This window comes from Anarhichas minor, unplaced genomic scaffold, assembly GCF_050575085.1.
Source record: "Anarhichas minor isolate MPS153535 unplaced genomic scaffold, ASM5057508v1 ptg000082l, whole genome shotgun sequence".
NCBI classification, from domain to species: Eukaryota; Metazoa; Chordata; class Actinopteri; order Perciformes; family Anarhichadidae; genus Anarhichas; species Anarhichas minor.
In genome coordinates, this window is record NW_027466528.1 from 751,047 (window position 1) to 767,284 (window position 16,238).

At 41.7% G+C, this 16,238-nt stretch overlaps 1 protein-coding gene across 3 annotated transcripts; it reads right to left on the minus strand.

Annotated features, from left to right (window-relative positions):
• Positions 1 to 388: 388 nt before the first annotated feature.
• Positions 389 to 14,173, minus strand: hid1b (HID1 domain containing b). 3 transcript variants are annotated; one of them, XM_076081629.1, is made up of 19 exons: positions 14,032 to 14,173; positions 12,323 to 12,472; positions 11,597 to 11,767; positions 9,246 to 9,365; positions 6,594 to 6,700; positions 5,815 to 5,931; positions 4,938 to 5,157; positions 4,796 to 4,852; positions 4,572 to 4,712; positions 4,118 to 4,208; positions 3,870 to 4,021; positions 3,628 to 3,706; positions 3,083 to 3,247; positions 2,790 to 3,005; positions 2,124 to 2,272; positions 1,960 to 2,043; positions 1,784 to 1,875; positions 854 to 1,012; positions 389 to 748 (listed from the first exon to the last, which is right to left on the minus strand). In XM_076081629.1, exons 1-19 carry the CDS (start codon positions 14,095 to 14,097, stop codon positions 685 to 687), a joined length of 2,400 nt encoding a protein of 799 aa, XP_075937744.1. In that variant the 5' UTR covers positions 14,098 to 14,173; the 3' UTR covers positions 389 to 684. The 3 variants fall into 3 exon arrangements, with proteins under 3 accessions (XP_075937744.1, XP_075937743.1, XP_075937745.1); XM_076081628.1 differs by having other exon boundaries at positions 2,124 to 2,293; XM_076081630.1 differs by lacking the exon at positions 389 to 748 and having other exon boundaries at positions 870 to 1,426; positions 2,124 to 2,293.
• Positions 14,174 to 16,238: the final 2,065 nt, after the last annotated feature.

A 16,238-nucleotide genomic window follows, 5' to 3' on the forward strand; every position in this document is an offset into this window, starting at 1 on the left:
GTTGTCCATGTTTTTGTTTTACAACTTTAACCCTTTCAGTTTGTTTTCATTTCATGAAAGTTAATTGTAACATTTTGGTAGCCTAAAAATGTTTTATTCAAATATTCATTCCTTCTCGTGTCACTTCTGGTCGAATATCCAAGATGGTTACTGCCAAAAACCAAGATGGGCTCGGCCATGATGCCGATCTCGAGGCTTCCAAACTGTGGTCCACAAACCAACGGGTGAAGTCATGGAGACCACGTCCACTTATATATTTTAGTGGTACAGCATACAATAATATTTGTTAAATGCAGTTTGTCTGTTTCCTGTTGCTTCTGTGCACAAAGCAACAGAAATGTATTTCACAGTTCGGTGAATAAATTAATGTTCAATAAACATCACTTCATTTCATGATTATGTCAAATTTAATGACCATTTGGCATTGCTCATAATACAGGCTGTATGTGATGCACAGTAGTAAGTGCTTTGACACATTTAGACATTTGTTTTTGTCTGAACCCTGACAGTTGTCAGGACGAATCAAGTACAAGATCTTCGCTGCTTGTTTTCTTTAAATAAACACCAGAAAACGGTGAAATGTTCCTCCGGTCACAGTTCAGTGAAGAAGAAAAAAACAGCAGATGTTGTTGTTGTTGAGTTTGTGAAGAGAACAAAGTGAACCAGACACCTTCAACAGCCGCTCTAAATCCTCTGGATCTCAAAGAGCCGGATGTCCGTGTCGTACCAGATTGGAGGATCCACGTTGCTACGGCAAGAGAGGACCAGTTTGAAAATACATCTATCAGACTGCTTTTAGTTTCCGTAATACAACACGTAAAATAAACCGGTTGCTGGTGCTCGGTGTGTTTACCGTAAGTAGATGACGCCCCACATGTAGGTGCGGAACCACATGGCCGTGCCGGCGTTGGCCTGGTACTTCCTGATGAGGATGGGATGAGGGACGGGCAGCAGGCCGACGAGCGTGCCGTGCTGAAGGAACTTCAGGATTTCTGACTCGTCTGTCAAACCCCTGAGGACAACAACAACAACAACAGTTAATCTGAATGAATAAAGCTGCACAAATCAATATTATCTTAAAGTTCCTGTGAGGAACTTCTAACTGGTTCTGAACCAGACTCAGTATAGTCCTGATCCTCTATCTGACCTCCATCAGTAAAGAGACCATCAGAGAGAAGATGGTCTGTTTCTATAGAGTTATTCTTGATGCTCGTCATCGGAGCCACCGGGTTGGATTCTGGTGAAACCAGATGAACTCATGCAGGTTCACCAGAACCTCCTTCAGCTCAGACTCCAGCAGAGACCGGTCCAGCGTGGACAGACCCAGATCCTCCAGCAGAGACCGGTCCACCGTGGTCCAGCTTCTCCTCTCTGAGCCAACACCGACACCACGCTGCTGGAGACCCAGGACGTATTGCTGGACCCGCTGGAGGGAAGGGAGGCAACGGGAGAACCAGAACCAGGACTGAGAGGGGCAGACTATCAGAGCCTGCTGCAGTAACATGAGAGGTTTTCTAAAGAGAGTCTGGTGCTCAGAAACACTACCGCTTTAGTCCACAGGGACCACCAGAACCACCATGATATTAAAAGTTCTTCATAGTGGTCTTGTTTACTTATGAATGTCATATAGAGGCATCAGTATTAACCGGAGACTGTTTCATAACCAGTTAATAGTTCCTCACAGTAACATTATATTATTTGTGGTCACAAGACCAAAGGAAACTGTAATCTACCATTTACCCCTGAACAAAGATTTTGGAATAAAAGACGCATCACTTCTTACTTGTCGATGCAAATCTTCTCCACCTGAGGGACCAGCACTTGTAACAGCCGCATGATGGTCTGTAGAGGGAGTTTGGCTTTCCATGACAACACCTGAGAACACGAGCAGCACGATGGAGGAGCGACCAAGAGATGAGGAGTAAATACAGAAGGGAGGATAAAAAGACTTCTACTCACCCAGTCTGTGTTGGCGCTCCAGGCTGCCGATGACGACACGCTCGAGAACCGACTCCTCGCCGCCTCTGACTCTGTGTGGAAGACCTTTCAAAATAAAAGCATGTGGGAGTCACTTTACCTGCAGACAGAAGCAGAGAGTGAGACAGGCGTGAGGGCCGTCTTACCTCGTGGTCTCTCTCTGAGTTGGACTCCGTGTCACTGGCTGCAGCCACAGCGCTGCAGTCGGCAGGCGTCTGTGGGGAGTCAGGGTGAGACACAGTGACCATGGTGCCGTCCACGCTCACCTGGGACTTCTCCGTTATCTTATCGAGTACTAACGGAACGCAAGAGAAGACTTCTTTTTATGTTGCAGGGAAGAATTTGTCATGAAAACCGCTGCCTCATGCAGACTTGAGAGGTGGCTCTGATAAGGTTGTACGTTACAGCTGTAGCTAACAGATGTCTAAAATACATTATAAACATAATTATAATCTACTATAGCTCTGTATAATCATAAGCACTCTATTCATAAATACTTATAATGCTTTCTAACAAGAATAAAAATACATTATAAAGCGTTTTATAATGACTTATAAGCATCATAATACTTCATAATTGCTGGTCACTCACTGACTCATAATTCTCACAGTTGTAATAAATTATAATCTTTTATAATGAATTATAATCATTGTTCTAATTAAAGTAATTCAAGTGAAAACAATATTAATAAATGTATGCAAGAACACAAAACATTTTAAAATACATTTTTATTTTACTTAAATCAAACATCAAAACGCCTCCGTTCATGCTCGCTCAGTCGAAGCAGATCTTTAGTGTATGCAGACTGGTACCTGGAGTGGCCTCTAAACTGGCTTTAAGTGTTCCAGGCTCAGCAGGACCTGCAGGTCTGGAGCTGTCCCTGGACTCCGTCGAGTTGCTCCTAGAAATCCCAGACTTCTTCTTCCTCTGCAGCGCACTCTGAACGGACGCCGCGTCGGACGGCAGGTTGGCCAGCTGGTGGAAGACGTTACGCTTCCTGATGATGGCGTACACCAGGTTGCAGTTACCTGTGAGGGGAGATTTCAGTTGGACCGGCACCATCACAGGTGTTTATTTTGACTTCACCTCGTCTCGTGTTTCTCACCATCGAACTGATACTGGATGATGTTGTTGAAGACCTCCAGCAGGAAGAAGACCAGGTGGTGGTTCTGTGGGGAGGAGAAGAGGAACCAGGGCGTGGAGAAGGCCTCCAGCAGGTGGAGCAGCTTGTTGGCCGCCAGCATGGACAGGCTCTTCAGATAAGGAGAGACTGTTGGAGGACAGGAGGCTTTAAAAACACTCTTATATTTAACCACAAGGGGGCGACGTTGCATCTTGCAACTGACATTGAATCAGTAATCTCTTTTAAAACACTTCGTAAAAAACATTTTTACAGACTGGTTTTTATGCGACGTCGTCGCTTTTCTGTTTTATTTTTATTTGCTGATTTTACTAAATTATTTTACTAAATGTTTTACATTTCATTTTATTTATTTCTTAGTTTATTTTGATCGTATCGACTGTCTCACTGAGCTTTCTGTTATTGTTTTCATCGCCTTGCTTTTGCTGCTTTGTCTGTCAAAGCACTTTGTAAACTTTTAAATGTGTTGTATAAATAAAGTTATTATTATTAATATCTTTGACACTCACTGTTCACTATTATCGTGAGAAGGCAGTCAAACAGAGGCTGCAGCCGCTGGTTTCCACAGGTGATGATCTTGTGGAAGATCTTAAACATAAAAGGAATATTAAGAGTTATGGATTCATTCACAGAATATAAGAAAATACAAGGGGGGGGGGGATATTAACAGGAAATATCAGAACAACATCAGAAGTCCACTCATTCTTTCAGGTTTTTTAAGAAAGAATCTAAAATATAAATGTCACGTCACCAACACGAGCAGGTCGGCGTGGGTTCCCGTGAAGACGGGGATGTCCATCGGGACACGGAGAGCGTACGGTTTGTTCAGACGAACGCCGAAGTTTCTCTCTCCGCTCAGCAGCAGGAGGATGAACACGCCGATGTGCATGAGGCCCACACGAGCTGCAGACGCACAGACAAAAAACATGCTTTTGTGTTAGTTAACGTCTCAATGTGCAGTGCACAAAACAGGATTATAATCAATCCGCTATGACTCACACTGATCTGCTCGGGCATCGTTCAGGCTGAAGAGGATGGGAACCAGCACGTCCAACACGTCGCTGCTCTTCAGCACGAAGAACAGGAACTTCTAAAAACACACAAAAACACAAACTTAATAAGCATTTATTTGAGTTTATAGAATATAAACATGGTTTGTTTTACCGGACAGTTCAGCCCAAAATAAAAAATTAAAATAACCTGTAGTGCTATTTATCAATCTAGATTGTTTGGTGTGATTTGCTGAGAGTTGGAGATATCCACTCGGCTTGTGATGCTAAATGTTAGCACGTTTAGCTTCTGCTAACCTCCACGACCATCACTGCTAAGCTACAGCAGAATGTTGCTAACAGACTAAACTATTAAAGAGATGGAGAGATGACTTTTCTGTATTATTGCTTGTAGCTTCGTTGTTTCATAGAGTTTTTATTCATAGGAAAACCGAGCTCGACACCTTGTTGAAGTCACAGAACTTCCAGAAGAGGATCAGCAGCTCCTGGTGGAACTGGATCTTCTTGGTGGAATGAGGCAGGTAAGTCTGGACTAGAGGGTTGTTCATCAGCCGAGCCAGACCTTTCAGGATGAAGCTCAAGTCCTGACAAACAAAACACAACACACACTTTAACGTCCGACAGTATCATCCTGTATTCAACGCTGAATAGTTTCGCTTTATTTCACCTCTTCTCTGTGTATCCTGGAGAGATAATTCACAAAGAGGTTATTAGGTCCAGCTGGCTGAAAAATAGACAAGAGAGGATTTAAAAATGCAGAATAAGCGTCTGTGATTTCATTATAATAATAATAATGAACTCCCTCTCACCTCCTGCTCCTCCACGGCGGAGGAGTCCAGGGCCTGGAGGGCGGCGCTGGCGGCCGACCCGCCCTCGTGCTCCAGGGTGACGATAAGGATCTGGACCGCCTGCTCCACCAGCTGCTCCCGGTGGTCGGAGAACAGCAGGTGGTTGTACGGGATGCCGTAGCCGACGGGGTCGTAGGCGCACACCACGTTGAGCAGGGAGGTGAACAGAGGCAGCGCGTGTCTGGCAGGAGAAATAGGAAAGGAGTGGTCACGGATGGACAGTTATCTGAGTTGTGTTCAGAGGGGAGGGGGTCATATCTTAACAGTGTAGGTTAAGAGCAGAGGGAACAATTTTCCACTGGGGACTTATTTATTCTTATTTTTGTCGCCCTCTTTTTATTTTATTTTAACATTGTTCTCTCACTGTCCAGCCACCACAGTCCTGAAAAGACTGCCAACTTAATTTTGCGGTTAATATTTATATTTACAGTTAATATTCTCCTAAACTAGATGACCGACTCATGGTCGTAAGCCTCCGCCAACCAGTCAAGTTGCAGTTTACATCCATGTCGGTCCAAAATGTCCTCACTTCATCATTTTGTTTGGCCAAAAAAAAAATGCATTTTGTGAGATCACAGTGACCTTTGACCACCAAAATCTAATCATGTCATGCTCGAGTTCAGGTGGACTTTTATGCAAAATTTGGGAAAATTCCCTCCAGGTGTTCATGAGATATGGAGGACGGACGGACACCTACACCCGTCACCAGTATGGAGGCATAAAAATGATGATAAAACACAGAGCTCTTTGTAGTAAAAGATGCAAATACAATGTCATGTTTCAGGAAGCATCTCCAAAGGAAGCCACAGATGATTCTGGGGACACATGTTCGTGTTACCTGTTCTCTGAGGAGCAGAAGAAGGACACCCAGGGATTGAGGTTCCTCTTCTCAGAGGACGGAGGGAGGTACATGGCCTCAGACAGACAGGTGAGCAGCAACTTCAGCAGCTCCGTCCTGAACGAACAGGAACACAGGACGGACCGAGGTTACCAGAAAAGTTACTACATATCACACACAGTTAGTTTCTACTAAAGTCAACTTCTCAGAGCTCTCTGGGGGACAAACTGTATAACCGGTGCTTATCTTTAAAGCGCATCTTTGGCATCTGTTGTTATGTAGCCAGCCAACATATCTGCAATAAGCTGATATCACTCAGTCCATTTGTGAGTCTAGCTCAGGAAAATCTCCGGTTCTGAAAAGTGAAGCTGATGCTTCATCTCTTAAAGCTGCATTCTCTCTAATGTCCACCAGGGGGCGACTCCTCTGGTTGTATATATATATATATATATATATATATATATATATATATATATATATATATATATATATATATATATATATATATATATATATATATATATATATATATATATATATATATATATATATATATATATATATATATATATATATATAATTAATTAATTAATTAATTAATTAATGATAAAGCAGCTACATGATGGCAAACTGGTCATCTGCTCTGCCGTGATCGCTCACTTTTCTACCAAATTCCATTAAAAAAATGAAATGAAATAAAAAAAATCCCACTAACAAGACAAACTGACACAAACAGTAAAAGCAGAGCCATTTCTTCGACCTTCACCTTCAAGCCTCACCTGTTGAGGTCGTGGACGTAGTTGAGAGGAGGCGAATGAGCGAAGCCGACCCCGGCCTCCCAGATGTACTCACAGCTGTCTATGGACCGGATGTCCTCCAGCGAGTCCTGCAGCAGATAAACGATAAAGACACGATGTCATGGGGACGACTGAGCGGTGCCGGTGGCTGTTTGTGGTCCACGCTGTTTGGATCAATACTTGATTAATCGTATTAAGTCATCAAAGCCCTGAACCCTTAATCCGTCTGATATTCTATACTTATAAATTGTATATTTCTGGACTATTTTCTGACATTTTATAGATTCATCAAAAACAGAATAACAGAATAATCAATGACGGAAATGTAACAAAATCTGTAATTAGCTTATAATATATATATATATATATATATATATATATATAAAAATAGTGAAGAAATTGTCTTAAGGCACCTGATGCATTTCACTGAAGGACAAAACTTTAAGAACAAAATGTCATCGGCCAAAACAAACAAAAGTATTTAACACAGTTAATCTTGATGAACAGACTTCTTATTCAGCAGTTGGAGACACATTGATTTATTCTTAAGTTACATTAATGGTAAGCGTCTAACAGAGACGTGTTCACACCTCCTTCCACCATGTGATTCAACGAGTGGACTAAGCTGACAGTATCTGCATGTGACACCTCAGCACCGATAACTACAGCGTCATGAATAGACCTGACGAGGTGCTGCCATTGTTCTTCATAAGTGAACTGACAGCAAAGGGCACCGTGCCACACAAAACCACACAAACCCAGGAGGCATTCATTCGCTGATTTCAGCTCCTGACTCCTTAGTCACAAGTCTCCAGTACATTAGGTTTCTCTTGGGCCTGGTTGGAACCCACTGGGCAAACTTTGTTTTTTTAATGTCAGTGTTACATAAATTGAGTTTTATAAACTTAGTTCAACAACAGGGACCACGCCCCGAACACGGATCATTTCCTCCGCACAAAGTATTTAAGCACAACGAATCTGTTCACTTCCTCTTCGAATCAGTTTTCCCATCCCCCCCCAACCCCGTTTTTGTCTTTTTATATGTTTCTCTTTCTCTCTCTCTCTTGCAGGATTACAGGAATAACGGGGGACTCTGCACCACCAGAGCTTCCGAAGAGACGGCCCCCGCTCTACAGTCTCCATTCCCCCCGTTCCCACCAGCCGCCGGACTTCAACGGTCCCCCATCGCTCCCCCAACCGTCTTTCTACGACCCTCTCTACCCTCCTCGTTTCTTCTTCCCTGCACCCTTTCATCCCTTACCCTTCATCCCTCGGCCAACATCCTTACATCCCTTCATCCCTCGACCCCCATCCTTATATCCCTTCATCCCTTGAACCCATCCCTTCATCAACATTTCTTGTTGGGAAGTCACAAACAGAAACGAAGAGACACAAAACTACCAAAAAGAGACAGAATATGACCACAAAGACACGAAAAACATTCACAAATAAAACAAAATATACCACATAGACCCAAAACATCTACAAAGAGATGCAAAACAACCAACACAACTACAAAGAGACTTAAAAGGTCTACAAAGAGACTTAAAACGTCTACAAAGAGACTTAAAACATCTACAAAGCGATGCAAAACACCTTTAAAGAGACAGAATATGTCCAGAAAGAGAGTCAAAATGTCCAGAAAGGGAGACAAAATGTTTACAAATTGATCCAAAGCGACCAATGAGACACAAAACAGCTCCAAACAGACACAAAACTACCAATTAGACGTCTTGTTTAATCTGTGGCTGCTGTTGTTTTGTAGGAGGGGTGAGGGCCCGTTACATGTCGGTGTCCAGGAGGCCTGTTGTCATATAATCTGCCCGTGCTGAGGGGGAAGTTTTCTCTGTTAACTCGTGTGAACTGACCCTTTACTGACCCTGGGAAGTGAAAGCTCAAATCTCACGTTTCCATGTACACACATGCGCCACAGACGGAAACCTTTCCTCCAGATGGACGTGAGGAGTGAGGACTGAGGAGTAGTCTGATCACGGAGGAGTTATAGGACCTGAAGCAGAGCCACATTTCTGTCGCCTCCCTCTGCAGCACCAGATGTTTGCTCACCGTGTCCACCATGTCCTCCTCAGCCCAGTTGACAAACACGGCCACTCCTCCCTCCGTCCGTCCGCCTCATGTGGAGTAACTCATTAACTCCAGCTACCGCCTGAGAAGGTTGTGTGAAGGAGATAACGGCGCTAAGTGGCACCGAACGCCACGGGGAATAAATAACAGAGACTTTATGTTGTTGACTCTGTTAGCTTAAGGGCTAAAACTAAAGTCAACACAGAGTGGAAGAAAGCTGGTTTTCTTCTAGCTCAAAACTTGTGCCCGTGTGTTACATACAGAGGACCTGGAGTCAGGTTGTGATTAGCCTAGCTTAGCATAAAGACTGGAGGCAGGTGGGAACAGCTAGCCTTGCTAACTCTATCCAAATGTCTTTTTAAATACTCACACTAACGTCTCAAGAAACTGCATCATTTATTTATTTGCTGTCTATATGCAGGCGTTTGGCTCCAGCTGCATTGTGGGATACCAAGGCCTCAGCTGAATGTCCACCACACACACACACACACACACACACACACACACACACACAGTGCACTACAGTGTGATGCAGCCGGGCGGTGGACTCACCGGGCTCTTCTTGTGGTTCTGAGCCGTGAACTCTGGACAGAAGAGCAGGTCGGCGATGGCCAACAGCAACGATTCAGCCAGTGGCCGAGCTTCATCTTCATCGGCGTCTTCGTCCAAACGCTGGAGGATAAACAGACGAGTTAGTGGACGTCACATTCGACATTAAGGACACAATTTACACCCTGTTTGTACAGATTAAAGGTGGATTCAGATCGTAGACAGGCTAGCTGGTTCCCTCTGTTTCCAGTCTTTGTGCTAAGCTAAGCTAACTGGCTGCAGAAACGTATGTACCGTACAGACATTGAAATGGTATCGATCTCCTCATCTAACTCACGACGAGAAACTGTTTCTTTAAACACGATGCAATCAAAATATAAAATGCAAAGTTTGGTTTAAATCAAAATGTCGTGTTTTACTTAGTTTCTTTTCTTCAGTATTTCCAAACTGAATTAACCACAAACGACACATTAGTCTGCTCCATCTGCTGCAGCTCAGCGTTTCACTGCAGTCCAAAGCTTTAATTAAGGGACATTCAATCCCTCTCTAATTCAACCGCTGGCCAGGAGGCAGAGGGGGGGGGGACGACAATATGGGCAGTGTTTGGACCGCCGACCAGGTAACCAGAGAAGCAGCAGCCGTCGAGGGGGGAGAGAGGAGGGAGGTTTTGGGACAGTGACCTCGACAGCAGAGGTCTCATTTGACAGTTTCTGCTCTGAGAATCACCATCACTTCTCACCGCTGGTGGATTATCAGAGCAGCTAATCTCAAAGGGCCTTAAAATCCTGCTGACAGATTAAACTCTACGAACTGTCTGCTGTCCTACATTTCATACGACGTGTATTTAAAAACAACCAAAGATAAAGACAGAAATAAAGCCTTTTTATTTAAATAACCACTATTCAACAGAAGTCCCAGACAAGTCGGAAAACCAACCGTCGAGCCAACTTGGTTAATGACATCATCTCGAGACGCTCTGTGAAGCTCAACGAGCTGTATTCACAGTTTAAAGCAGACCACACGTCGGCTGGTTTACGAAGATGTATGAACCCCAAAATGAACAGATGCCGAAATAACTACATGATGATTCTGATTTGTAAAAAGTCTGAATTTGTGCTTTTGTCAGGTCTGTCAACAAGGCAACAAGCAAACAACTTTTAAATGATTGTTTTCTGAATGGAGTTTGGCTCAATGTGTGCTAACATTGCTAACATTGTAGTTGCTCCATGAACGCAACTTTGCCAAAAAAATAAAAAGTATATATATTTAGATATATAAACACACATGTACTCATCAAAGTCCACTTACTAACTTTATAGTCTTTCCTGAACTTTTAACAGCATCTCACAGTCAGAAGACGATTGAAAGCTCTGGAAAAGGCTAGTGAGAGGACATTGAGTCACTGCGGTGTGGCTCAGTCGGTCACTCCACCACTTCATAAATATCTCAACTCCTATTTCAAGGGATTAATTTGACATTCAGTTCAGACATTCATGATCCCCAGAGGTTGAATCCCACAGACTTTAGTGATAATCTGACTTTTCCTCTAGCGCCACCAGCTGGTCAAATGTTGAATCATCGTGCGATACTTTGGTTCATGACCAATTACTTGCAAAACTAACATTCCCATAATCCTTAGCTTTACTGTGTTTTACTTTTTAGTGCCAGTCAGCAAATGTTAGCATGCTAACGGCTAAACTAAGACGGTGCTAAACATCAGCATGTTAGCATCGTCACTGTGAGTTTTAATCCCCATAATGTTTTTATTCAGTTTAAACCTTTGGGTGGAGTAAAAATGTTGTTTTTGTGATTTTGGTCTTAAATGTTTCCTTTGTTTTGCTAAAAGATGCGTCAAGATGGTGACGTAATTAGCCACTTTGTTTTCACATTAAACATGAAAATAGCTCTTTAAATGACTTGCTGTCAACTTAAGAGTTCATGAGACTAGAGAAGAAAGAGACAGCCTCGAGGTCTTTCAGTAAATACAATACACACACACACACACACACACACACACACACACACACACACACACACACACACACACACACACACACACACACACACACACACACACACACACACACACACACACACACACACACACACACACACACACACACACACACACGTTGGTTTATACTTTAACTTGAAGAAACGGGGAGTTATTCCTTCCTCAATGCATTCCTTTCCTATTACCGTTCACTCGTTCACCAGCTTCAATGTGAAATAATTAACGAACATAAACATCCTCTGATGCAGTTTAAAGCGTCGTAGCTTCTCACTCACTATACACTAAATACTATAATGTTAAACTAAAGACTGTAACAGAGATCTGGTGTCAAGAGTCGTACCCCGGATCTGCCGGCTCCCGGCACCGTGGACCAGAAGAAGCCTCTCCAGTCGGCGTCCTCGAAGATGTAGGGCAGGATGCGCGTGAGCAGCCGGGTGCAGTTCAGGAGAACCTGACGCTCTTTCTCTGAGCGGCAGCCGGAGTCCGCACCCTGAACCAACCGCTCCACAGCCTGAGGGGAGAACCAGAAGACCACTTCAACTGATGCTTTCAAGTCAGACGTCTACACATTTATGATGACGAAAATAAAGGCTTTCAATTCTTCTATTCTATTAGCCGTTTCCAGTCTTTATGCTAAGGTAAGCTAACCCCCTCCTGACTGTTGCTTCATATTGAACGTACAGACAAAGGATATTTAAACATTTCAGAAAACTTGTAATACATAAAATAATGTAGGAAATCAACTGGGGAACTTTCATGGTGGTATCTATTTTGTACCCTATTCCCCTGATACACAATCAGCTGTACAAGAACTTTGCCCAAATATAAAAGTCTGAAACGGGAAACTTTATGACTGAAACCAGGAACTTTCTCATCAGTTATTGTAGTTCAGATCTACAAACTAAAATCAGCTTTTCTCAAATAACCCTTGACCTTTAGATACACTAAGATGTGTGACGTTTAAAGTGTGGGAACAACAAACAGCAGCATTCCTTTGGCTCTGACCGTCTCCAGGGTGGAGACACCACATCCCACAGGCCGACCCACCCTCATGAATAAAGGTTACCTTGTAGCAGAGGGTTGCCAGGTTGGACGGAGACTCCTCTCTGACAGCTCTGATCTCAGCGGCCGGCACCAGAGCGAAGACGTCCTGGACGTTGGTGCAGGTGTCGGCCCAGAACTGATCCCAGAAGGCATCGTCTGTGGCTTCTACGGGCTGCAGGAGGGCACACAGTACGTCTGTATATATATATATATATATATATATATATATATATATATATATATATATATATATATATATATATATATATATATATATATATATATATATATATATATATATATATATAAATAAATATGTGTGTGTGTGCGATTAAGTTGACCTCAGATCACAGCAACCACAACATCACTGTGCAACAACCTCCACAAGAGCAGAGCAGATATGTTTCTGAATGAATTACTGAACAGGCCTACCAGGCCCAGGGGCCCAAAGCGTCAGGGGCCCCACTGACCTTCGCCTACGAAATGTCAAACTCAAAATGACCACAAAGACACAAAACAACTACAACGAGACACAACATGATGAGGCACAACATGACTACAAAGAGACACATAACGACTACAAAGAGACACATAACGACTACAAAGAGACACATAACGACTACAAAGAGACACATAACGACTGCAAAGAGACACATAACGACTACAGAGAGACAGAACTACAGAGAGATGCTAACCAACAACAAAAAGAGGCTTAACAACTACAACGTCTGTGTGTCTTGTTCCTAAATCAGAACATGATATTACTTTCTTAATCATTCGTGTATGATCTCATCATGTCTTTGTTGTGTTATTTTGAAACCTTCTTAAATTATTAACCGTAATGTATTACTCCCTAATTTGTATTGTTTTATTAGGTCACATATTCTCTTACCCTGTGGACGTCTACTCAAGAACTGTATTTTAAGTAACATTTTTAAGTTCTGTCCTTCTCAGAGGGAACTATTGTACTTCTCACTGAACTACATTTATGTGACAGCAGTAGTTAATGTTTACTCTTCAAATCAGATATTAAAATCTGCACATAAATGGCTCATACACTAAACAACACTTTGCTTTGAGGCAGCAGCTAATGATTCTTTTCATTACCAGTTAGTCTGCCAGTTATTTTCTCGATTCATTGTCTTTAATTGTCTTGTTTTGTCCAGAAAATAAAAGATATTCAAGTATCGCATACAAATGATTTAATGTTTATCTTAAAAAATGAATAAAACGATTAATCGAAATGTTGAGACAGTCTGGAGAGCAGTGACTGTAGAGTAAATTCCACTTCATGTTTGTTCCACCTTAAATACACCTGCCAGGTAAACACGTCTCTGAAGCCTGCAGGAAAACTAATTCAATGTTTCTATTCACGTGTTACATGTTCAAGTTATTTAATGATTTTATAAAATAAACAAGAATATGAAGGACTCAGATGATCCAAACGGCCAAACTGAGTGTTTCCAGTCTCTCAAACAGCTCAAATATTGAGAGAAATATCAATATTTCATTAGTTTATTTGTATTTTGAGTGATAATCCTCATTTATTAACTGACTGCAGTGTTTTGTATGTTTTCCTCTCCACTTCGTGTAATATTCAGAGCAGTTCAGGCTACCATCTGTCGCTCCAACTTTATCTCCACAGGCTCGATTTAAAACCACGAACGCACAAACCGACGCGCTCTGCGCACGTTTCTGTGTTTCTACAGAGTCTCATTGTGAATAACAGACCTGAGTCTTGGTCGTGAGTTGAATCACCGCTTTCCTGAAGTGGAGTTTGGTGTCGGCGTTTCCCATTTTGTGTCAACGAAGCACCTCCTGCTAGTTTGGATCCGTGTTGACGCGGAGTCTCCGTGAAGGAGGATAATCTCCCTCATCCACCGCGCACAGCCGCTCTGCGATCCTGCTGCCTTCAGGCGCTGCTCGGAAACTCAAGCTTCAACAGAGTGTATGTGAAAAAATGTGTTGTTTTTTTAAGCTTGTAGAGTAATTACTTCTAGGTTGTTGTGGTTGTTTTTAAAGAACAAACAACATTAGGCTGTTTTGTGCTGCAGCCGTAAAAGAAAGAGGGGAATGTAAATGTTAAGACGATTTTTAATGTAAATGTTCATAAAATATATCAATCTGCACCATTTACACTCCAAATAAATACAATTTAATTAAAAAAACATGATCTTGACATTGATCTCCACAACAAACTGACACAATTAAAATAAAACAATAAATAAAACAATAAATAAACAGCCCCGGAACAATACTCCATTGTTTTACAAGTTCAAAGAAATAAGAAGAACAAGAACAAGAACAATAACAAGAAGTATCTCATATCATTACAATATCAATAGTATAAATATCATTGTGTAAATATAAATACACTTTTATTTATTTAGCACCAAAGTGCTTTAAACGGAACAACAATATTTAAAAAATAATCAGTAATAAATACGAGTGAAGACAGTTAAATCAAATAAACACCCCCAAACAATTAAGAAATAAAAGCAGTAAAATAAACAAAACAGTTCAAACGTTTTGGAAATGGGAAAATGGGAAAATGTTTCACATAAACTAACTCTGTCTTTGTGATGTTTCTACGTCTGCTCAATATAACTTAATAATTCCGACGGTCCTTAAACGTAGCATAAAACCAAGCAGGATCCAGACTTCTACTTCCGGGTTCCTAATGTACATATTTACTTTCATTCATGTCGTTCATCGGAGAACAGAGCCTCAATTTACATGTATGACGTCAATGAAACCCATATCATCATCATCACTATCACCATCATCATCTTCATCATCATCACCATATTACATCATGTCATCAGAATGAGAGGAAGTCAATGGTAGTTTTATTATTTATTATTTATATAAATAAAGATTTATATGAAGTGAGACATTAGAAAGTGGATGGACCTGAACTTCAGCTTTAGACTGGTAAGTTCAAATATCTGGATTTATTAGGACGATGTCAGTCTTGTTCTCTTTTAATACTTTAAATGAATGAATGCTTAAGGAGGAGCTTTAGTCCTAAAGGGCAAAAAGCCATCAAAGCACATTCTGCCACATGATTAATTACCATAATTCTATATATGAAACATTTAAAAGTGCATAACAATTCACCTTTGCGATGAGAGTCGAATAAAAAACGTTTTTGAATACAACATTGCTCTTACAGTATATATAAATATATAAGTGGAATTTTTCGTCGTGACGTCATCCATTAAATATATAAATATTTTTTCTTTTGAAGCCTCGAGTTCGGCGTTTTGGCCGTCGCCATCTTGGATTTTTTTCAACCAGTGAACAGGAAGTTGACATATCTGGACTGAGGAGGAGTGACGTAGAGACGTTGTATACGTCTCTGGTAGAGACCTGTCAATCACCGTGTAGTCCCGCCCTAAAGCATCCCCTGCTTTATGGTCTGTTTGACTCTAAATGGACCATAATGTACTAAATGAACATCATGCTGTATTGAAGAAGACTTGAAACTAGAGATTGAGACCATAAACTCATGTTTACAATGTTTACTGAGGTAATAAATCAAGAGAGAAGTAGAGTCATTTTCTCATAGACTTCTATACAACCAGAGGAGTCGCCCCCTGGTGGACATTAGAGAGAATGCAGCTTTAACACATGAAGCATTGGCTTCACTTTTCAGAACCGGAGGTTGCCGCCTGTCTAAGAATAAAAATGGTAGAACGCAAATGTTTAATCAGTTATATGATAAAAAATCGGGGCCCCAAAAGTTTGAGAACACCTGCTTTAACGGAGAAGAGTAAAATGAGTTTGTTTTGCACACTGTAATGATGTAATGTTATCGTTTATTGGGGCCTGTGTGTGGACTCTACTGGTGTGCTGGTGTCTTGTATCGAATTCTTTAAACAGAGAAAGAGCTTCACCATGAACTTCTCAGACCTGAAATCATTGTGTTTTCCCAC

Coding starts and splice junctions, on each gene's coding strand:
- hid1b (XM_076081628.1), bottom strand. CDS start 14,097: ATGGGAAACGCCGACACCAAACTCCACTTCAGGAAAGCGGTGATTCAA. Junction 3,707..3,869: donor ACGCCGACCTGCTCGTGTTG/GTGACGTGACAT, acceptor TTTATGTTTAAG/ATCTTCCACAAGATCATCAC. Junction 2,294..2,789: donor CAGTTTAGAGGCCACTCCAG/GTACCAGTCTGC, acceptor CATAAAAAGAAG/TCTTCTCTTGCGTTCCGTTA.